This window comes from Ochotona curzoniae, unplaced genomic scaffold (assembly GCF_017591425.1).
Source record: "Ochotona curzoniae isolate NIBS_2020 unplaced genomic scaffold, NIBS_Ocur_1.0 scaffold_4506, whole genome shotgun sequence".
Lineage (NCBI taxonomy): Eukaryota > Metazoa > Chordata > Mammalia > Lagomorpha > Ochotonidae > Ochotona > Ochotona curzoniae.
Genome location: NW_024467119.1, coordinates 1,372,643 through 1,397,091, shown reverse-complemented (window position 1 = coordinate 1,397,091; position 24,449 = coordinate 1,372,643). Strand labels below are relative to the sequence as shown.

At 41.9% G+C, this 24,449-nt stretch overlaps 1 protein-coding gene across 1 annotated transcript in view; it reads left to right on the top strand.

Annotated features, from left to right (window-relative positions):
* The window catches only part of CSMD1 (CUB and Sushi multiple domains 1), a 1,316,379-nt gene that overhangs the window by 834,597 nt on the left and 457,333 nt on the right, over positions 1–24,449 (top strand). Inside the window, exons 9-10 of the mRNA XM_040967079.1 lie at positions 13,385–13,509; positions 20,358–20,479. Of these exons, the coding sequence (XP_040823013.1) occupies positions 13,385–13,509; positions 20,358–20,479 (247 nt within the window). The remainder of the gene's footprint in view (positions 1–13,384; positions 13,510–20,357; positions 20,480–24,449) is intronic.

The following is a 24,449-nucleotide window of genomic DNA, read 5'->3' as shown; positions in this document are numbered from 1 at the left end:
TTAAAAGCATTCAATGTGGCATAAGGAATATCCTTCACTTTTTAAAGTTATGAGACTATTCTTTTGTCAAAAGTTAATTCAAGATTTTGTCAAAGATGTCGGGATCTTTGGAGATATGTTTGTTTATTCTGCTGCCATTGTGGTAAACTGATTTTCCAGTGTTAAAGCAGACTGTATTTGGGTATAAAGCTGATTTGGTCATAATTTAGTATCCTTTTGGCATATCATGTGCTTAATTAAAATTTTGCCGAGTGTTGTTTGCATGTGTGAAAATGATTGATACCACGCTGTGGTCTTTACTTATATTGGTTGGTTTTGCCACAAAGTAATAATGAGATCATGAAAATTCAGAGATGTGTTCTGTGCTCTGGAATTTCTCTTCTAGTGTGCCATCATTGGTAACATTTGTTTCTTGAATGTTGAGAAGAATTTATCTCTGAAGCATTTTTTGGCATTAGAATTTTCTTATGGGAAAGTTTTTCCAACTACAAATTCAGTTTCCTTTCTTCTTATAGGTTTATGAAATTTAGCTATCTCTTTTTCATTGAGCTTTGTTATATTTTGCATCTCTTAAGAATGTTTGATCTAAGGTGTCACATATGCTTTCATAATATTATTCATAATGTTTTGAATCCCTTAAATTAGTAGTAATGCCTCAGTTAAAATTTGTGAAGTTTGGGATGTGTATTTGTGTGTGTGTGTGTGTGTGTGTGTGTACACTATCCGTCAGTCTTGTCGTAATATGTTGTTGTTGGTCTGAAAGACAAAAAGGAAAATTAGAATAACACAAATCTTTGGGCTTGATGATTTATTTCATTGGCCTTTGCTTTTTGATGTTTTTCTCTTCCTCTTACTGTGAACTTATTTTGGTATTCTTGTTCTAGTTTCTTCAGGCTAATGCTGAGGCTAGTACTTTAAAGCATTGGTTCTTTTCCAATGTGGATGTCTAGTGCTCTGAATTGACTTATCATCATTGCTTTGGCTGTTGTGTATTCTGTTCATGTGCTGCAGAATACAATTTTTTCCCATCTGACTAACTGTCCCATTGTTTATTTCAAGTACTGTTACTCCAAATATCTGAGATATTTCTAAGAATATTGGATTAGAAAATGCACTCAATGTGACTTAAATCCTTTCAAAGGAATCCATAATTATTTTATGTCCACATAGTATGCTCTATCTTGGGAAAGATTTGATATTCACTTGAAAAATATATATTTTGTTGCTGGGAAGTAGAGGAAAGTGATCCCTAATGGGCAATAGGTCAAGCTGATTGATGATACTGTTCGCAGACATTAAAATCCTGTTATGGGGCCTGGCATGATAGATATCCTAGTGGCTAAATCCTTGCTTTGAGAGCTGGAATACAATGTTTGTACTGGTTCTTGTCCCTACTGCTCCACTTGCTTTCCAGCTCACTGCTTGTGACCTGGGAAAGCATAGAGGATGGCCCAAAGCCTAGGGGTCCTGCACACAGATGGGAGACCTGGAAGAAGCTCCTGACTTTGAACCAGTAGATGGAAGATCTTTCTCTCTGTATCTCCTTCTAGTTGTATATCTGCTTTTTTAATAAACATAAATAAAATTTTTTAAAAAATGGTCCTGTTAGGATCATCAATAGAACATTTAATTTATTTTTCTATTATTGATCGATTAATCAGTAAACTAAAATTGTAGAATTCTCTAAAATATTATTTTGGATTTATTATATTATTTTATTCATGTGGCCACTTCAATATTTTTATAGAAAATATAATTTTAAAATTTTATTTAAATGTAGTCTATGTATAGTTTGACCATACTGCATATTTTTTGCAAATGATTTTTACAACTCCTCATATTTTGAAAGTCTGTTATGGAGTTCATAAATGTTTCAAATTGTGAGGCCTTTATTAAATGCATTTCTTTCATGCTGTGAAATTTGCCCCCGTTAATCCTTGATTACATCATCTTTCTAACCTTAAAATCAACTTTATTTGATATTATTGTGACCAATAAAACATTTTTTTTATTGGTAGGATAGCACGATCCGTATTTCTGCTTCAATATTCAAGTTGTTGCATGTTGTTGTTTTAATTAAATCTATTTAAAATCCTATAAACCTTCATCTTAGCACTGCTTTCACTATACTTCATAAGTTTTGAGAGTCATATTATCATCTTCATTTGTTTTTAGGATTTTTCTTAAATTTCTTCTAGTACCCATTTGTCCAGGGGCATGTTTCTCTCTTGCATGTGTTTGCATACTTTCTAGTTTCTTATGTTATCAATCTCCAGCTTCCTGGCCTTTGATCAGCAAAGATACATAATGTAAAAATCATTAGTTGTTATTTATTTAGTTATTTTGAAGCCTAGCATATTGTCTATCCTAGAGAAAGTTCCATGCAGGAATAAACAAAATATGTGTTCTGCAACTGTGAGAAAATGTTTGGTATGCATCAATTAGATTCATGTAGCTGATAGTGTAGATTAGCTGTGCAGTTAATGCTGTGCCCAGTGATAGAAGTGGGATGCTAAAGTCCTCCATTATGAGTGTCATGGAGCCTATGTGTTCTGTTGATCCATTAACATTTGTTTTCAACATCTGGCTGCCCTGCCATTGTTGCATGTATAGTTGCTATAGTCACATCGTCCTATTGGACCGTCCCTTGGTTGCTGTGCTCTTCTGTAACAGGTTTCCTCTTCGTAAAATGTGCTGCCTGGCAGGTGGCTGTTAATGCTTGGTTTGGGCTTTGCAAGGTCGAGCTTGTTCTACCAGTGTACTTGCAGTCTGTGTCTTTGTTAGTGACGTGTATTTCCTAGCGACAGCACACGGGTGGTCTTGCTTCTGATCCATCCATCCACGCTTGATAATGACTGAGTCCTGCCATTTGGTTTTCCTCCTGCCTGTTTTGGATTTCTGTTGTACTTTGGGAGGTTTCCACCCTTATGTTTTTTTGTGATGTTTTTCTTCCTCTGTTTCTGTGTGCAACAGCATAGGTTTAAGCATCGTTTGCCAGGCTAGCCATGTGATGGAAGATTCTCCCAGCTTCTGTTTGTTTTGGAAGGTTTTGTTCCATTTTATTTGTAAATGAGAGATGTGCTAGGTACAGTGTCCTGGGCTATGAACTCTGTTGTTTTGCTTAGGATTTAGGTTGGTTTTCTCATTCTGCTGTAGCATGCAGGGGTTCTGCTGACTAATCACTGTCAATCTAATTTCATTCCTGTTAGAGGTAAACTGTTATTTCTCTTTTGCACATTGTCACTTTCTTTTCTGTATGTTTTGCTTTCTAAGTTTGACTGTAATGTACCATGGTGAAGATCTTTTCTGATCATATATGTTGGGTTTCTCTGCACCGCCTATATTTTGATCTCCACTTCTTTCTTCAAATTAGAGAAATGTTCCGCTGTTATTTCATTCAATTTTTATAAGTCATTTTGCTTTGGTTATTTGATGCTATCACGCGGATCTCAAACATTGTTTTCAGTTTTCCTAATACTTTTTTTTATCTGAGATTTTTTTTTAAGACTTGCATTCTGGCTTACATATTCTAATATCTGCATTATGAAATATACTGCTCATGCTGTCACTGTAGTATGTATTTGACACTGAATTCTTCATTTCTAATATTTTAATGTGGCTTTTCTGTATTATCTCTTTCGCCTTGTAGAATTTCCCACCCATGCGATGCACGGATTTCTCTTGTTTTTGAGTAATTTTACAATCATTCCTTTCCTTTTCAGACATCCTTCTCATGATACAATTAAAAATTAATATTTTAATAACCTTTTCAAATAGCTACATATATTTTTGTTGATACTCTAACAATAGTTATCAAATTATATCTTATTAGATGTTAGCTTCAGTATGAATATTAAACCATGGAAGTAAATATTTCACACTTTTTAAACAAAAACCATTGGTACAGCTTTTAATTCATTCATTTATTTGTTTTTGCCATCTTACACTGATCCTTTGCCAAGCAATGATTCCTTAAGTTGCAAAAGTTCTTCAAATATTTCTGTGTATGCAATACAAAAATCACACTTCCTAATTTTCTTTCAAGTGTCTCAATAAACAAAATTTCAAGCACTGGGAAACTGTTCTCTTCCAAGGGGCAGATGCATTCTTAAAAATTACAGTTTTTAGTAAGCAACTTTAGTCATTGATCATAAATTTGTCAAATTTTTCCTTGAAGTCATACATTCATTTATAACGAAAATGTCAGGGGAACATGAAAGTCTTATCAACAATAAGTTTTTCTTTCAAATAAAAATATGTCTGATGAAAGAAAGCAACTAGACCACTCTCAGCCCTCAATGCCTACAGGAAAAGCATTGTATATTTAAGTGTAAAATTTATTAAAATTTGTAGTTTTAATTCCCTTGTGTGATAGTGAATCTTTTATCTCCTCAGATGTCAAGGTGTCGTGTTTATTCTTGTTAAGTCACAATTAGCTTTCCTTAGTGAGATTTTTATGTCTTCAGTGGACAAAACAACTCAATACACGAGGCATTTAACAGCTCTGTGTTGCTTTAAAGTGATTTAGACTTAGCATACCCTCTAACAGTATCCTTCATTAGGGATTTCTGAGCCACACCTTGGCAAGACACGCACCAACTGATCTTTTCAATCTGAAAGTTGAGGTTGAACAGCTGGGTGTTTAGTATAGAAGGTAAGACATCACTTGAGGAACCCAGAGTTCATATCAGAGTGTCTGGGTTCAAGTTCCGCTCTGTTTCTGATTCGTCTTTCTATTAGCACACATTTAACCAAGCAGAATGATGCCCAAAGTACCTGGGGGGTCCAGATGGAGTTGGACCTGAACCACATCCATTTGCTCTAGGCGTTTGACTGCTTAGCTGATAGATGGAAAGATGGAAGATTTTCTCTCTCTCATAATTAACTAAACAAACAAGTCAATAAATCACTGCTGGCTTTAAAATGAGGAAGAATGCCTGATGAAAGAAACATTCTGCTAACTTTTGACCATAGAACCTATGTATGTTCAGATGCAAGCCAAGGACCACCCCCAGGCAAAAATCCCTCATGATTTAGATGCAGTGATGTGTGAAAATGTTCTCTGTTGCTGTTTGGGAAAAGGGAGGCTATTCTTACTCTTAACACTTTGGAATCTTCTTGTGACTGTTTTAAATAAAAGGCAATTCTGTGCTTTCCTAAATTCTCAAGGTCAAAGCTAATGACTAACATATAATCCAAACCATGAAAGGCATGGTCAGAATGTGTGCATTTGTAGCTGCATCGCAATTTTGTGGAATTGACTGTTTTTGCTTTTAAAGAGTTCACTTTGCTTGGCTGATAACATATACCTCATCTGATTTTGTTTACATTATCTCTGTTTCTCTAAATTTTTGCATAGACAACCTGAATATTAGTGTTGTCATTATCTATAAAGTATTAAAAGTAAAGAAAGCCTAAAACGTAAGCATTTCTTGCTTGAATCCAAACCTGCTTGGGGACAATTTTCTGGCAGCATTGTTTCCAACTCATGCTGTCTAAAAGGTGAAGTACAATCAGTTAGAACTTGTAAGTTACATAGACAGATTCAGATAACATCATGTGAAGGAGTGAGCCGTGGCAGCAAGGAGAAAGTTGGGATTGCATCCTGGTATGCGACCTGTTTCCTGTGCCAGAGGGAATGTGCCGTGTATGTCCAGGAAGACACAGTAGCCTTATGGGTGGAACTGTGAAATTCAAAACGTTGACATAGACAGGACTACATCTGGTCAGGATCAGAGATGGTATTTGAAACTGTTCCAAGCCCCTGGGAACTTGAAGGTTTGTGATGAGGGTGATTACAATAACTAGGGTTTATTTAAAAGGCTCTGTGTGTGTGTCCACTCGCTCACTCCCAGGGCCGGGGCAGGCTGAAGCCAGCGGCCAGGTCCACGCACAGCAGGAGATCATAGTAACTCTGCTTTTACCCTCAAGTGTGCTTAGAGTTCATTTTCTCTCCCAGGAGAATTAGAACCCAGTTAGTCTTCATCTACTGGTTACTTTCTTGGTTTTCTTATAAATGCTGTGCTGAGGTCTGAGAAAATGTGCAGAGAGCAAAAGGGATGCACAGCAGGGAAAGGAGCCTCTGTCCTAGGCTGAGTGTCAAGGAGAGAGACCCTGCCAAGGAAGGATGCGGCCAGTGGACAGTGTGAGAGCAGCCCAGAGCAGGTGCACAGTGGAATGGGAAGCCTGGCCAGGATCCCTTTCCTAGAATTAGAATGAATATGTAAGTATTAAGAGGACAGAGCTGACACATCCAACAGCAGATGCCCAGTGGACCTGATAGGCCATTGATTCCGTGTCCCCCACATATGTTTACATTGGAAAATAGCTGTATGCTATGCTCTTTCAAGGACCAACTCAAATGCAGTTTTCTTTCAATAATCATTCTTACCTTTTCAACAAAGTAAAAATTCCAACAAAGTAAAAAAGCAAATATTTCAACAAAGTAAAAGCAAAAATGTAAAAAAAAAAAAGTACTTCCCTTAAATAACTCCATGGCAATGTATGTTTCTTTCTTTTTTTCTTTTTTTTTTTTTTTAACACACCACTCAGCACCTGTGGGATGTCCTTCTACCAAGAGCCTGCTCTACATGCCTGGGGGGCTGGTCATCTAGCATTCAGAGCAGCTGCTTCCCGATTGCACCCTTGGGGGACAGAGGCAGGGGAGGGTTGTCCCCCAGCATGCAATGCAGGGGAGTTTGCATTCAGCTGTTACCCCACTGCAGCCTGCGGGGCAGAGGCAGGAGTCTGAGGGAGAGCAGGAGGTTGTGGCAACCTCTGTTTCTCAGCTTTATTGATGGGTAGACGGGCAGAGCAGCTGTAGGGAGTCAATTCCTCATTTTGTTCAGGCTACATGTGTTCCCTGAAAGCCTGGATGTACCCGGGCTGCTTAGGGCTAAGAGCTGATAGAAGTTTTGATGGCATCAAAGGACCCTGCAGTTGTTTCCAGCAGTGTTTCTGCCTGCCTTCCTGTTCTGGGGGCCACTGGCATTGAAGTCTTGTGTAGTGCCAGCTACCTCTTTAGTATCTTCAGTATCTTCTTGCAGAAATTACCTACATAACTGATTCTGTTAATGGGGCAGTAATTCCTATTAATCATTACAAAATATAGGAAAGTGGGAAGGGAGCGTAGAGAAAGAGAGTGGAGAGAAAAGCAGGGGGAGCAGTGAGGACACATGAGATCCAGGCAAAGAGAGCAGCAGTGTTTGAAGAGTTAGCTACCTCTAGGGGAGGACAGTAAATTCAGATGTTAAAAAGGAATGCTTTTGCACTTTGATGATAATTAATTCATTTGTCAAGATTTATGCTTGTCTGAGTTGGAAAACTATACTTATTCACATTGAAATTCAAGTCAGAAAATTCTCAGTTAAGTTTCACATCAGCTATTGGTCTTCCTCAGCCCTGGGTTTCTGAAGTAAAGGATGAGTGATAAGGACATGACCATGGCCAGTGGCATGGGCAGACCTTTGGTCCTGGCCTTGTCCCTGTCCCAGCCTTGTCATTAACCTGCCTTAGCCCTATGCAAAGGGGGCCGTCTTCCAGGTCTCTGGACTTTGCTCAGCTGTGTCCTGATTTGCTAATCTCATTGCAGCCTGCTGGAGCTTCCATTTCTACCCTGTAGAAGCTTGCACTGAAAGATCAGGGGCTACTCCAGAAGCCATAAACTGGGCTGGCTTCTTGGGCTTCCGTACACGGGCTGCGATGGCCCTGCCCTTTCTGCCCTTCTCCCTGGTTAGTGTCCTTCAGGCAGAGTGTGGTGGGCTGCCTGAAGCCCCCCAACCTGCCCTCTTGTCTCCTTCTCTTCCACTGCCGCTGCTGGCGTTTCTGGTTGCTCTCTTAGGTTTTTGGCTCTTGTGGAAAATGAGGAATGGGCAGAGATACGCCATTACATTTCCTGTAAATATATTCCAAAACATAACACCTGGAACACACATTTATTTGTCGCTTCACCTAATGTTATGCTGGCAGAAAGGGTCCCAGGAGAAAATTCTTTACATTGGACAAACCATGGATTTCATTAGGTTGTAAGTGCTGGCGGCTGGCCTGCAGGGCCAGAGCATGTGGGTGTTAGCTGTGATCTTTGGTGTAGAGTAGCATGCTCAGCCTCATAGTCATTCTGCCTCCTGTTTGAACTCCAGCTTCCTCTTTCATTCATTTCAGATATTCCCCCTGAAATCTTGTGTCATTGTTAAATCCAGAAATAGTCATCCTCTAGGAAAACTTTGTTCAGAAATAGTGCGTTTTGAAAGTCAGCCATCTTTATGAACAGGCTCTTCACCTCAAAAGACCCTCAGACTGGTAGATAAAGTCAAGTAGATGGTGATGAGGCAGAGGGCTCTGACTGACAAGCTGTTCACCAGTGCTAAGCATCAGAGTGGAAATAGAACTTCCTTTTTATGTCCAGCTTGAAAAATGACACCGTGCAGCCTCACTGTTTCACTTAAAGTTTGCCATTGGCTCTTTGAGATCAATGCATAATACACTGGCTCTTACATAGCCTGCTTCTCCATAACTACCAATATACCGCTAAGATTAGCAGCATGATTAACATGCTTAAACTTACTAGCCATTGGAAAGGTACTAATAATTTTTTTGTAGAGCTTTCTTCTAAGAGTTCTTTCCAGAAAACCATATTAAATGATATTATATATGTGTGTGTGTATGTATGTATGTATATATAATACGTGTTTATTCAAAGACAGTCTTTAAAAATCTATGAAATTAGCTTGGTTTGTATTTGAAGATGAATGTGCACATGGACTTTTGAATTGAAATCATTCCTAAACTGGCTACAACCAAAGAGCCTTGGCTTCAGGGCTTGATTGTTGGCCGCAGCCATCAGACTTTGCAATGACGTCTCCCTGCAGTTGCCTGGCTCCACTTGCTGGCCCGCGGTAAAAACAAGAGCTTGTTCCTAGTGATGGTTTGCATGCTCGAAGTCTGGAGAAGCTTCAGTATTGCATCTGGACACCTGCAGAGAGGATGCATACCAGTGGAGAGGGACTGAGCTTTTCTGTCACACTTTAAGCACTGGCAGGATGGATGTCTCCTGCACCAAGTGGCGGTTTTTGCACTGGACTGTGCTATGGAGGGCAACCACAGCGGGTTAGGCAGTCTTCCATCCTAAGCCAGGTGGACTCCTTCACCTTTCATACTGCGGGACTCTTGAAAAGCGAGGCAGCTATGGTGGGCATCCACAACATTGTGCAACCCCTCATAGAGTGATGAGAAAGTGTGAAAGACAGCATGAAAGTGCACTTATGGGCCTGGTGTGGTAGCCTAGTGTCTAAAATCTTCTCCTTGAAAGCACCTGGATCCCATTTGGGCACCGGTTTAATCCCGGCGGCTCCATTTCCCATCCAGCTCCCTGCTTGTGGCCTGGGAAAGCAGTCAAGGACTGCCTGAAGTTCTTGGGCCCTACACCTGCGTGGGAGACTTGGAAGAGCTCTTGGCTTCGGATCAGTTCAACTCCAGTTGTTGTGCTCACTTGGGACTGAATTAGTGGACAGAAAATCTTCCTCTCTGTCTCTCCTCCTCTCTGTGTATCTGACTTTGCAATGAAATAAATAAATATATATTTTTAAAAAGTACACTTACAAGTTTAGTACTCGAGCATGGTTTTGTCCCATTTTCCTGAAACCTGGGGCAGGTACAGAGCGCAGTCATCTGAAGCACAGGTTTGCTCCTACGTGAGATGCATTTTCTTTATTATGTCACAGTACGGTTTGACAGTCACCTCTTATGTAGTAAAAGTCTGTGATTTCTATATTTCCAACATGACTTAGTTAAGCTCAATGCTGCTGTTGGGCATTTCCATTACTTACAAAGAACATTACTGGCTGCCAGTACGTTTAGTGAAAAATATACAGTTGCAGGGAAAGATCAACTAGTCAAAGCTTGGTGATATGGTTTTCAGAACATACTATAATATTTTGGAATATGACTACATTGTGGAGTGGCTAAATAAAGCAAAGTTACATGTTTTAGTGGTGAGAAAATTCAAAATTTGTTTCAGCAGTTTTTGATAGACAATACATTTACTTATAACCATTATGCTGTACAGAAGATCCCCTGAGCATGTACTGTTACTCATTTGAAACACCATCTCTCCTCACCCGTAATCTGCTCTCCTTCACCATCCTGCTTTAATCACAGAGTTCCAGTCTTTAAGATTCCACACATAAGCCAGATCATGCATTATTGGTCAGTGCCACGTAGCTTGTCCAAACATGATCTTTATCCATGCTGTTGCAAATGGCAAGAGACCGTTCTTTTTTAAGGCTGACCAATATCCCTTTGCATACAAGTACCACATCCCTCCTTCATTCATACAGTGGTGGACTCATAGGCGCACTGCACACCGTGGCTGCGGAGTGAAATGCTACCTGACATGGGAGAGCAGTGGGGTTCCTTTAGGCACTTACCTGGGCCTGTGACTATAGCACCCCAAATTTTAATTCTTTTGAGGGATCCCCTGCTGTTTTCCATGGTGTCTCTACTCATTTATGTTCACTATTTCTTTGTGAGGATCTCGCTGTGGGAATGGTGTGCATCCCCTTAACTCATTTGGAAGGCCATGGGTCTTGTCTCATTTCTCTTAGTTCTTTGTGAAGATCTTGCTGTGGGCTTGGTGTGTGTCCTTTTATTCATTGGGGAGGCTGAGGGTCTTGTCACGTTTCTTTTAGCCATTTATCCATCTTTGGATAAATGTTCTCTTTGGTCCTTGGCTCAGATTTTGAGTGATTTTCCCTTGTTTTCCTGTTATATGTGAGTTCCTAATATATTTTGGGTATTAATTTCTTACCAGGTGTGTTGTACAAATGGTTTCTCTCATTCTGTAGGCTGTCTCTTCATGCTGTGCAGTTTCCTTTAATGTGTATATGATTTTTAGTGTGATATGATTTTGTCTATTTTTGCTTTTGGAGCTTTAAAGTTCTTGATTGTCTCGAAACAATGTAATTAGCTAAGCGTAAATGAATATCAATTGGATGTGTGGAAAACAGGCATGGAACAGGGGTGTGGTTGAAGTGGACAGATTTGTTTCTGTTGCTGAATACGGTGATCACCTAGTGGAAACAGTAGCCTCATTGCTAACCATTCCTGGAACATTCTATTTAAGAAAATGTTAACCTAATCTTATGTTCTGGACTGGGCACCCTGGTGTGTCAAGCTAACCCTCTTCCTGCGGTGCAGAATCCTGTGTGGGGCACTGATTTGTGACCTGATTCTCTGTTTATACTCCAGTTCCCTGCTAATAGAAAGCAGTGGAGGTTGTTGCAAGGCCTTGGACCCCTGCACCCACATTGGAGACCCAGAAGAAATTCCTGGCTCATGTTGGTCATTGCAGCCATCTGGGAGAGTGAGTTAGCAGATGAAAACCCTCTCTACTTCTCTCCTTCCTCTGTGCAACTCTCACAGCGAAATAAATAAATGCATCTTTTTCAAAAACCAAATAAGATCCAATTTAAAGAAAACATATATTTTAATTCCAATTCTACATACCTCATTGCTATGCCATTTTGTTTATTTTTAAATATTTCATTTACTTTATTTGAGAAGTAGAGAGCCAAAGAAAAAGAGTACATGAGAGTGACCAGCTTTCTGTGTGCTGCTTACTCCCCAGATGTTCAGCCACTGGTAATTCTGTCCAAGCTTCTCGTGAGTGTGGTAGGGACTCCTGTAACTGAGCCATCCAGCACCTGTTGCCACCCAGAGGGCACATTAGCCGGAGACTGGAATCACAGCTGGAACTTGATTGAAGCTCAGGCCTCTAGATACATCCAAAGATGTCTGAAGTATCAATGGCAGTGTTCAAATGCTTGTCCCTGTTTAGGACACCTTCATATTCTTCATGTCTGATTAGTTTATTTATTCTTGATGTTTCATTAGGTTTTTTTTCTTCTTTGCCAATTATATACTGTCTTCATGGGATTCCCACTTCTTTACTCTAATTTCCTGCTGCATTTTTTTAGTATCTAGAACATAGGAAATTTTCAATGAAATGGTTTGAAAGAATAATCAAAACCATGCAAATAAAAATTTAGATAAGTGGAAATAACTAGGCATGAAGGCATGGAATAAAGAATACTGAGTTTTATTAGCTATTTTTCCAGCAAGAACTTTAGATGTGTGTTATGATCCCTTGTAGCTCAGGGGAAGGCCGTTCTGCACCCATCAGCTGTCTTCAGGAACTGTGATGACCAACAGGGAACGTCAGGATCACATCTAGGATTGGGATTTCACACTGCCACTTTCAAAAATAGGATATTCTGCATACTTCCATTCTCTTAAACAGGCAAACTAACTGCTTCCATAAAAAGTTTGTTAAGCTTAGAAGTCCCTTTAGAAAATAAAGCTGATTTTATTTAACCCAAAAATTCCACCTGCTTTGACCCTGATTTGATGATTTTTGCAATTCTGCAGCCATGCCCAGAGAGCGTGTTCTATGGAAAATATTGGGAATGTCAGAGCCATGTTACTTAAATACTACTTACTGTGGCACTTTATATGTATACTTTTCCAATGAGCAGGAAAGCAAAGCATCATTTAGTTCCCCTCTATCATTTTCCACTTATTAACTGTAGTCATCTATGTGGAAAACTGTGTCTTTTCCCTCCAAGCTATGTTTTTTCATTCGTATTTCCTCAACAACAAATACAAAATTTATCAGAAGGAAAAGTGAAGTGGAATGCCTTCTTTAACAACGTTCTTGTCAAATAGTAAATAAAACCTCTCTCAACTCAGTGACAGATGGGAGGCCCAGAAGAGATAATTGGGTGTGTTCGAGCCTGCTGCCTGTCTCTCACACCTCCTGTGCACCTGTCTGTAAGGCTGGGACAGTGTTTTGCTAGTGTTTATGACCTTAAAGCATCGTGTTTGCAGATTCTGCCCTGGAGTCAAAGAAATTTTTCCTGTAACTCTAGGTTGCATGAATTTCTGTTTCCTAAAACAAATGCTTCCTTTCCTACAAGACAAATTTCTAAAATAAACTATCACTAGTTTTTTTTTAATACATAGCTAATGTTTTTGATAGTAACAAAAACCTTTGGTTTTTCTAAGGTATTTTCTTACAGGGGATGGCATTAAACTGGGTTTTTTTGGTCAAAAGAAAATTCTTTTATGTACATGTTCTCATTTAAGCAACAACACTTGATGAGCTCAGTTTTGCCATTTTCTCTGTTGGGAGAAGATTCGAATGTGTCCAGCTACAGAAGTGGCAGGACCAAGTCCCAGTCTTGGCATTTTGTTCTTGAATCCTTTGCTGTGTCGCGAGATTGTAAATCGGATCTGGTAGCTTAATGTCTCTCAGAGTGCTCACTCCCCACAGTGGAGCAACCCCTCTGCTGATGGATTCATCTGGTTTTCTGTTTCTGTATCTACCTAGGGTTGGTGCAAGTGTGCAGTTCTCCTGTGAGGACAATTATGTGCTCCAGGGCTCCAAGAGCATCACATGTCAGAGGGTCACTGAGACACTGGCCGCCTGGAGTGACCACAGGCCCATCTGCAGAGGTAAGGCTCCTGCTGTGGGGGGAGAAGGGGACACTTCTGCCATGTCGTGCTGAATGCCCATGAGCCTTACGTGTAAAGCATTCTCTGTGACAAAGCAGAACTTTAGAAAACGTATGTTTTCTTGGTAACATGGGTTAAAAAGGAAATGCCACTTTGTCATTTGCTAGGAGACAGCCAGTTCCAAAGGCATTCATATTTTTTTTTTTACATTTACAACAGATATGAACAAATTCAATAATTCAAGCTCATGCTTACTTGCTCAGTATAACCGAGTGCCTATATTTACCTACAGCATGCATATGTATGATGAGTCACATAACCAGAGCCTTCAGGAAGCTTTGTGGTGCTCCAAGGACTCTCACCTTTCAATTGCACTGAGGTTCAATTCTTTGCTTTGAAACAGGAGTAATAAAGGGAGTTTGTTAGGCTTATTCCAGACAATGCTTTCATTAAACCAGCCTCAGCAATAAGTGCTAAAGCAAAACATTCATCAGCATTATCATCACACATTCCGAGGAAAACACATGACATAAACAAAGGTGAAAGTGTTTACTTCATTCCTTATCCATGTATGAGCTTGTCAGAATCATAGAAACAGTGAAACTAGCAGGAAACCATTTTGGTTAAATAGGGAAAATTAATAGAATCAAAATCAATGTTGTCCATTACTAACTTGTACAGAAAGGCTGCTTTGAAGACAAAACAGAAGGTGAAAGGTGATGAAGGGATAGAGAGCAAAGAAAAGGGCAGTTCATCCCAATGCGCAGACTACTTCAGTGAACAGATTTACAGATGCTTGCTGGTAAGCCTTTTGTTACGGTGGATGTGAAAGGTTGGTTACACACTGAGATGAAGTAAGTGTTAAATATGCTCTTATTTCCAGCTTCATCAAAGCAAGCGTCCCTTTACTGTAGCTATGGAAGCCTAGTGGTGGCTGAGGACATGGCCGGGGGTGCCTCCCTGAGGGCAGGGAGCTGTGGTATGGTCATCCTGCAGAAGGCTGGAGGCCTGGTGCACTGAGGACTCGGCCAGGGGGTGTCTCCCTGAGGGCAGGGAGCTGTGGTGTGGTCACCCTGCAGAAGGTTGGAGGCCTGGTGCACTGAGGACTCGGCCAGGGGGTGTCTCCCTGAGGGCAGGGAGCTGTGGTGTGGTCACCCTGCAGAAGGCTGGAATCCACACCCGCAGAACAGCTCCATTACACCTTTCTATTATAGACACTAGTGTCCCCCTGCAAGATCTTCTAACCCCCATCCTGTTCAGTTCCATACTTGCTGGCACATGGACCCCGGCAAGCTGGCATGAGTGTGGAGAATCATCATCCATACAGAGATAAATCCAGCAGAGTGAAGAGAGCTGTGCAGACTTAGCTTCCAGAATAGATGAGCTGGCCTGGAAGCCTTCATTCTGAAGGATTGAAGGGGCAGCGGTGAGCAGGACTGGTTCTTGGGAATGATCGGAGCTGCTGTTCACAGGCACACGTCTCCCTCCAAAGGAAGGTCTGAGCCTCTTTGAAAGTCCCTTGGGAAGCAGAAGGTACACGGCATAATCTCTAACTGGAAGTCAGCTGATGAAAGACTTGAGTTCCATCCCAGTAGGACCAAGATGAGTGCTTGAGTAACAAGCAAAGGGATCTGATACCTCTGCTATGCAACTCTGAAGGCAAGCTGCATAATCTGTAACATTCTATCACACTAGATCCTCACCCAGGAGGACAAAGATACATGCCTGAGTAACTACCAAAGAAATCCGATGCCTCTGCTATTCAGTTCTTGAGAGAATAGTTCCTGTAGTCCATTTTTGCCAAATATGTATAAGTAAGAAATTCTGGGGGACATGTTTTTGCCCATGCCATCTGGATTCCTGGGCCCCGTATTCCCTCTGCCTGTCAGAAAAAATGACTAAAATGGCTTTGTTGGGAGTGAAAAGTAGAAGTCCCCTGGGTGATTTTGCTTTTTTTGGTATAATTCTAGGAAGTCAGATTTCAGACTAGGAATTTTCTGCAGGTGCCTGCTCTTTGCTTCTCAGGCAGGTAGCTTGCACCTCAGGACCTCGCTGGGCAGAGCTACCTGGAGGTGGCTGTGGGAGGGATGCTTTAGACAGCACTGCCCTCTGAAAATCCAAGGTCTACTGTCTGTTCAGTGTTGGGATGTTCAGTAACCAGATGAAAAAATGGCCAAAAGAAACATGCGATTTTTATTGTAATGATGAATTTTACTTAATCCAAATGCCCAAAATATTATTATGTAAGCATATACTCAAAATGAATATTATAATTAGACTTTTTGCATTTTTTTGCATTTTTTCCTCTTTAAAACACTGTGTCATGGAAATCTAGTGAGCATTGTGATGGTGGCCTGCCTCCTCTCAGCTAAGCCCCTTTCCAAAGGCTCAGGAGCTGTGTGCAGCTGGGCGGCAGAGCGCTGCAGAGGGCCCAGCCTGCGTGCCTACGCGCTGCCAGCTGCAGAGTGCCTTCAGCCCTCTCCCGAGTGCAGGAGAACAATCCGAACTGATGTTTGGCCTGTATTTCTCACAGTAGAACATACTCTCTTCAAGTACAGTCCTTACAATTTTCAGTTTGGGAAATTTTACCAATCTTGAGTTAATTATCTTTTCCTTCTATAGTATCTACTCTTGATTAGAATGACTGATTCTTCACTTGGAGAAGAGCTGATAATAATTCAAAACAGGGATCCTTTGTAACTTTCTATAGAAAGATCCATTTAGATCTCTAAAGCTTGTGGGAAGATGAGAAATACAAAACTTAGCAATATTTCAAATGCTCCTCAAAAAAGACCCCAGGGGTATTATCTGTAAGTACCATATGGCAAATGTGTTTCACTCCACACTATTACCATAATAAATAGTATTTGAAAAAGGAACACTGAGGTTTGGAATTTCCTGACTCGCTCTTGGCTCTTAAAGCAGATCTTATATTGCTTCTTTCTGCCACCTACTGTAAATTTGTGGATTTATCGGGTCCCACAAAATGCCCTTGGTGCAAGCGTTGTCATCCTGTGGGCCTAAATGTGTCTCAGGGAAGAGTGCTTCTTCAGGTCTGCTTGTCATGAAGGGCCTCGGCTCCTCTCGGTGATCAGAAGTTCCCCAGGGAAGGACTACTAGATGGGGGGTAGTTGGCAAATGTCCCTGCATCACAGTGGTCCTTTCGTCTGGGAACGGGGTGGGATAGCGATAGGTATAGGTATATAGCGATGCCTGCATTAGCTAATTAGCTTTGAGAACTGGGGAACGTTACCTTTTCTTGCTGCTACCAAACGGATGAATGGTTGTCATAGCTCAGTAATTATACAAGTGATTTTGTTTGAAATTATGCTTACTTCATTTAGGGATATGAAAACAACTATTATGGTATTTTTGCAGGGTAAAACATTATGAGCTGTTTAAAAACTGCATAAGTATGTTTAGCTGCCAGTAGATTATTTTTTATATGAAGAGGAAAAGAACAGGGTTGTATCTTTCTATGTCTGCAGCCTGGTTTTCTGGGTGCCATTTCATTCTCCCCAGATTGTCTTGGGACAGGTGCAGAGGCCCTGGTGTAAAGCTGGCTGCCCTTTGGCCTTTGAGCTGAGTGTTTTCCATTGCTCCTAGGGGTGAAGGGTGAGGTGTCATTTGCAGCTCACTGGAGCCCGCAGGGGCCACAGGCTGCAGCTTAGAAGGAGCCTTAACTTACTACCTCATAGTTAGGCATGGGTGCAAAGCAGCCTTGAGACCAGGAAGCAGCATTTAATCTCCAGGTTGACTGCTCTGCCAGAGTACAGAGCCAGGACTACAGTTAGGGTGATATTTAGGCATTATATTGGAATAGGTAGTTATCATCTCAGAGATTTAAAGAAACACATGCATGTAAATTAACTCATGGATTCACATTAATTTAGAGAAAATTATGTTGTTGCTTCCAGACTCCTAAGTTTTATGCTTTTATTTAAAGATTATGTGAGAGAAAATATTTCATTCTCCTCATAGTCTTTTAATCAGTCATTGACAATAATGTATCTTTTTAGTGTGATACTCTTCTCATATTGCATTTCATATTAATTTGGTATTAAAGATGGCGAGAATATTTTGGGAAAATTTCACCTCTGAAGTTTAAACTTTGCTGAGACCAAGTTCCTAAAATGGACTATTTGGCCAGTGAGGTAGAGGATAGAAGTGACCACGCTTCGTTCTGCCCTCTGACCTTCACAGGGACAACACGCCTCCAGGGCTGGAAAAATCCGTAGGTTATCCATCTGTGTTTTAGTTTATCCATCTGTATTTAAGAAGTGGTGTTCATTTGGACAGCAAATGCTGATATTAAAGAAAAATTCTCAATATCTTATAGGTTAGTTTTAGATAATAATTTCTACTGTAAATACAATGTGACTTAAAAACTGTCTAGTCTTGTCATGGTTTTACATATTAGCCTGCAGGCATTGTAGTTGATGCTGAGGGTTGCCAGGTAAGTAAGGAAAGATCAGGGAAGTTGCAGTTCTACCACAGAGATTGAGATTAGCATTACAAGGAATAGAAAGGATTTGTTGTTGCTGTGTCAGTGTAAGTAGGAAAGAGAAGAAAAGAAGAAATTTTGAAAAAAAAAGCTTTGATTCTTTTAGCATTCTTGCTCAGAGTTAGGAGTCTGACGGTGCAGAAAAAGGGAAGAGAACAGAGACAAGGAGGGACCGAAATCTTCCCCAATGGCTGTCACGGAGGATATGCTAGGTGGAAAAGAAGACCCTTACAGCCTTCTCCAGTCCTCCCCAGGGTTGGACCCACAGCCTTCTCCAGTGCTCAGGGTTGGACCCACAGCCTTCTCCAGTGCTCAGGGTTGGACCCACAGCCTTCTCCAGTGCTCAGGGTTGGACTCACAGCCTTCTCCAGTCCTCCCCAGGGTTGGACCCACTGCCTTCTCCAGTGCTCAGGGTTGGACTCACAGCCTTCTCCAGTCCTCCCCAGGGTTGGACCCACTGCCTTCTCCAGTGCTCAGGGTTGGACCCACTGCCTTCTCCAGTGCTCCCCAGGGATGGACCCACTGCCTTCTCCAGTCCTCCCCAGGGTGGACCCACAGCCTTCTCCAGTCCTCCCCAGGGATGGACCCACTGCCTTCTCCAGTCCTCCCCAGGGTTGGACCCACTGCCTTCTCCAGTGCTCAGGGTTGGACTCACAGCCTTCTCCAGTGCTCCCCAGGGATGGACCCACTGCCTTCTCCAGTCCTCCCCAGGGTGGACCCACAGCCTTCTCCAGTCCTCCCCAGGGTTGGACCCACTGCCTTCTCCAGTGCTCAGGGTTGGACCCACTGCCTTCTCCAGTGCTCAGGGTTGGACCCACTGCCTTCTCCAGTCCTCCCCAGGGATGGACCCACAGCCTTCTCCAGTCCTCCCCAGGGTGGACCCACAGCCTTCTCCAGTCCTCCCCAGGGTTGGACCCACTGCCTTCTCCAGTGCTCAGGGTTGGACCCACTGCCTTCTCCAGTGCTCAGGGTTGGACCCACTGCCTTCTCCAGTCCTCCCCAGGGTTGGACCCACTGCCTTCTCCAGTGCTCAGGGTTGGACCCACTGCCTTCTCCAGTGCTCAGGGTTGGACTCACAGCCTTCTCCAGTGCTCCCCAGGGATGGACCCACTGCCTTCTCCAGTCCTCCCCAGGGTTGGACCCACTGCCTTCTCCAGTCCTCCCCAGGGTTGGACCCACTGCCTTCTCCAGTACTCCACAAGGATGCTGAGTGCCAGAAACCTGGTCATAGTGGCTTCACTCCTAGGCGCACCTATAGGGACCTGCAGTGGAAGTGAGCCAACCAGGACTCACACTGGCATCCAGATGGGATGCTGGTATCACAGTCTGATGGCTTAGCTTTCTGTGCCACAGCACTGAGCCCAAGAAAGGTGATTTAAGGTTAGGATTAGTCCTTCACTGGGTGATTCCTGAATGCGTGTGTAGATTTGAATATCCCAGCACAATGAAGCACAAGTTCTATTCTGCAAATTCATTGTTGTGAAATTAGTTTCTTCTGCTCCTTTCTATAACCTCATTTAAATTATTAATATCAGAGTCCAGGCTAATATTAGATTTCCAAAGATTATCTATTAATTTGGAAAAATAGCCTCCTGTCTTGAGGAAGAGGGCAATTAAAGTGTTTTATATCCAAAACTAAGTTTCATTTCCTGAGTTATGCAATTTCTATGCTTCAATTGGTCTTTCATTTCAACTTTCAGATGAAAAACAAAATAATATTTTCCTTTTCGTTTTGAAGCCGCCATTTTTATTTCTTTTCAAGCTCTTTACCAAGTTTTAAGCCCCTATTTTTCTTGTGCTACAAAGAATTTTGTAGAGCTGATTTTAGGGTGCATTCAAAACTTGCAGGAGACTTGAAAACCTTCTTTGCCACCACCCTCATTTGATCTGGAAAGGATGAGATTGTGGGAGTTGGAAGCATGTATTCAGTGCCCCTGGGAGCATGACATTGTCAAGAGGTGAACTGCGGGCTTCTAGCCCTGCCGTCTGTGCCAGTGCTCTTCTGTGCAAATACTGCATACTCAGAATCTGTGCCGTTAAATGCGTATCAAAATTTTTAATGAAAGGGATTTGAAGCAGATTAATTTTGTTTACATTATCCATAGTGCTGTCATCAGTTCATGCCTAGAACAGTGACTTGTTAGAATAGAGTGAAGTGTTCCAGCTGGAATTGCAGCTATTCACCAAGGGCACAGAGGCAACATTCGCCTGTCTTCTTTAGTCTCTGAGCCATGTTGTTTGTCATGCTCAGTTCATAGCTAGCTTGAAGTTCCATATGAAAATTACATCTTTACCACACTCAGGGAATGTCATAGTAAATAATAGTGTCCCTATGTGTTTCCAGCTAGAACCTGTGGATCGAACCTGCGTGGACCCAGCGGGGTCATCACCTCGCCTAACTACCCGGTGCAGTATGAAGACAACGCACATTGTGTGTGGGTTATCACAACAACTGACCCAGACAAGGTAAACTCCCATGCACCCAGCTCAGTCCACAGTAAGGGTAGGGACCTCCTCTCTGCCAAAGGCCACTGGACACTTATAGCATCATTGATGGGTCATACAAACTTACTTCAAATGTAGCCTGTTATATTTATAGAATTGGAAGTCCTACCTCTGGCTGCCTTGTCAGGACTGGATCCAAAGAGTTCATGGGTTTTATGCAGCCCAGTGGCAGGCATTCCGCACCCTGAAAGCACGCAGTCGGCAAACACCATGCTTTTGTAGGTGTTGCTGCTGGAACTGAAAGCCTTGTGCTGTACTGCTGTCAGTCACTGCTTGGAAAGCAGTGTGAGTCTCAACCAAAACAAGTATGTGTCTTTCACAGCAGGTTGTATCCATGTTTTCAGAAGCCTGCTCACATGTTGTAGTACTTTGTACAGTACCACAAAATGCTAGAAATGTTTCTGCCATCCACCAGGAAAACTTTTAAATATTGTTGTCCAACCCACCACTCATGTTTCCCTTTTGATCGTCCTCTCTGGGTATTCTTCTGGAAGTAAGTCAGTCAGCATTCCACCATCTGTCCTATGGCCGTGAGGCAGAACATGCATTTTCTCCATGGGTAATAAAAGGTAATGATACCCAGATATTTCTTCATAAACTTTTATTTATGTTATTGCACTTTATTTACTTATTTGTTTCTATAAAATAGACAATTCCATGTATGGTGTGATGTAGATGAACAAGCTTCCTGAATCTTCTCACATTGCCACCCACCCTTCTTCCTTACTGATTTTTAAATTCAGTTAAAGTCCAAGAACTCATATTGACAGGTTTCATGTGCTGTGATTACTTTAATTGACTTTAAGCTCCATGCAAATGCTCAATAGAGAATAACCAAGCAACCAAAAACAAGTGGAGTGTCTTTATGTAACTTGATTTTTTTTAACGGCAACAATGACAAAAAAGATCAGAAAGCCATCTGAGTGTGGATTCCGTTAACATAATCCATGTTAAAAATAATGCATTATACTGTCCTTAAACTTACAAATCCAAGTTATTTTCCGCTTACTGTTTTGCTGCTAATACTTCCTTATTTAAAATCACTAGTTCTGATTTTAGATTCAGTAAGACTTTCATTCCAAATGCCTTTTGAGTTGTTTTAGTTACAGCTAGTATTTATGTGAAAGTACAGGCTTTAATTTGTGGAACTGGGTAAAAATCCAGGTTCCAGAGGATTTTCTTGTTAAACACTGAGAAATCTGAGGGCTGCCTTTGCTAGGACTGAGACCCCATGGTGCGTCTCAATACAGGAGAGCTGCGTTATACCCTGGGATATCAATTACATCAGTCCAAGTCATGTATTTCTCCGTATAAACACCTCAGTGGTTTATTTGTGCAGATTTTGCCAAGGATCTACTGCTTTTCAGTTCCCATTCTCATTCTTTTATACCACAGTTCTCTGTTGCATGAATATGGATAACAAACAAGCCTGAGAAAACTAGAATAAGCATCATTGCTTGATAGCTACTTACAAAGCCTTTTCATTACTTTTCCAAGCAAAAAAAAGAATTTTATGTAAATATGAATTGTAATTGAAAACAGAAAAGCCATTCAGAGAGAAACATCCAGGCCACCTCCAATACTGTGTCCTGGCCCTGGGTTGCTCCCAGCACCTCTTTCCCTACTTTTCCACACCAGCCCATTAACTGATTTATGGCCTGCTGTGCTCCCAGAAGCTCACACTTCTTGCCCAAGGGCTCCTCCACTAAGCCCTGCAAGAGTTGCAGAAACTCTCTCTAGTTACATGACACAGTCCAAACCTGGAACAATAGGCAACTCCCCTGTGTCCTCAGCAGAGGTTGGGCTAACAGGCACTTCCTGTGCTGAGTCTTAAGCTTCTTTCTTTGTGCCTGGATTCTCTGAGCACCCAATCCTCCCTGCTGCGATCACATTCAAGTGAAACAGGGACTGTAATCAAGGGTATACTTTGATGGGGAGCCCAAGATAAGGAAGATGTAAAATCTGGCAAAGATGCAACTATCCATGTAGGGAAGAAGATTTAGGTGTGTGGGGGATTTCACAGGATGTGGAAGAGGACTTTCAAAGTCCTGGGCATCTCAGGGGATGTGGAGGAGGACTTTCAAAGCTCTGGGAATCTCGGGGGATGTGGAGGGAGGACTCTCAAAGCTCTGGGAATCTCAGGGGATGTGGGGATCTCAGGGGATTTGGAGGAGGACATGCAAAGCCCTGGCCATCTCAGGGAGTGTGGAGGAGGACTTTCAAAGCTGCTGTGATGTAGCTGTGAAAGAGGATGAGGTCTAAATGCAGCAGGAGCCATAAAGTGTGGATGGAATACCATTGCAGAAATAGCTCAGAATCAAAATCAGTAAGGCTAAGTGTCCAGCAACTATGGGCACAGAGAAAGAGGCAGGAATTAAGGCAGGCTTGACTCTCTTGGTTACCATAACATCCCACCTCTAGCTTGTCCATAGGGCTAGTCCTAGTAGGGCTGTGAAAGAGGGGTACTGGAGGGGCCATGATGACTGTGGGTGGCTGAAAGGGGCCATAAGAGTATGTGTTCTGATGCGGCATCGTGACCCTGGGTTGATATTGGGTGGCCATTCCCCATCCTCGGGTACTGGGATGGTGGGGAGGTTGGGTATGGCCTATCCTCCTATCTCTCCTATCTCTCCTCTCCCCACCAGAAATGGGAAAAAGATAGAGAAAGCCTGAAAACTATGAGAACAGCCACTTCTCCCTGACCCTAGATCCTTCCCACTCCCTTAGAGAAGGGACGTCTGGCTGTGCCCACTGTCCCTGCACAGATGCTAATGATGCCCTTATAGTATTCCTAAAAGTGTTATTATTTGAAGCAAGTTGTATTTTCTCCCTTGCTTTCACCCAAAGAGGGACCCTGGGAACCCATTATTAAACCCTGAGACAGGTTTGGTTTTAATCATAATCACAGTCCCTGCTGTGTGTCCAAATAGATTTGCCTGATTGAGGGAAAGTAGGAATTCACAAGTGTGTCCTCAGTAGATGAAATCAGAAATAAGGTATAACGACATGCAGTAAGAGGAATGTGGCCAAAGAAAGCTGTGTTCAGCGTGACGTTTTATTCAAGGTGACTGGAGGGTGGATTTAACCTCAATTGCAGTAGTAATGATCTTACAATAAGTGCCTTTAAGGAGTTCTAAGATGCAGGAGTTCTGAAATATCAACAACATTCTACTCCGTGGCATTCCCAGTTACTATATTCTCTCTCTTCATCTTTCTCTATCTCTCTCTGTTTCTTAAGGATCATGGCATTCCCACTTTTTATCTCTTTCTCCATCTCTTCATCTCTTTCTCCATCTCTCTCTCTCATTTTTTCCATCTCACTCTTTCAACATCTCTCTCTTTCTCCATATCTCTCTCTCCATCTCTTTCTCTCTTCCTCTTCCTTCTTCTCCTCTCTCTCTCCATCTCTTACACACACACACACACACACACACACACACACACAAGCACTCAGTACTCTTGGTCGAGCACCACTTAGACACCTGAAGGCATCTCAATTAAGCAGAATTAGCATCCAAATTAAGCACCAGTCATTGCCATTACGTATAATTAGGCTTAATTTGATTCCTTGGGAGATGTTCCAAATAAACGGGCTTACCGATTAAGTGCATAGTGTTGAAGGTCTATTACAAATTGAGCATATGAGAGAACAGTCATATAAAAGTCTCTAGGCAATGACTGTTCTCAGAAGCATTCATGGAAAATTCTGGAAGAGAAGCATTTGGGTATGACACTATGCATGTTTGATCTGGAAACAGAGAACACTGACAACTAGAGATTAATTAATGTACTGTCCTTACTTTGAAGCATTAGCTCTCCTTTGGTGATTTAAGTTTTTCTCATCTTTTTGCTTCTGCTTTGCTTGTTATATAGCCAAGTATGTAGCTAGTGCTCTCCCAACATATTCAGTGTAAGACTCATAGGGCCTTTC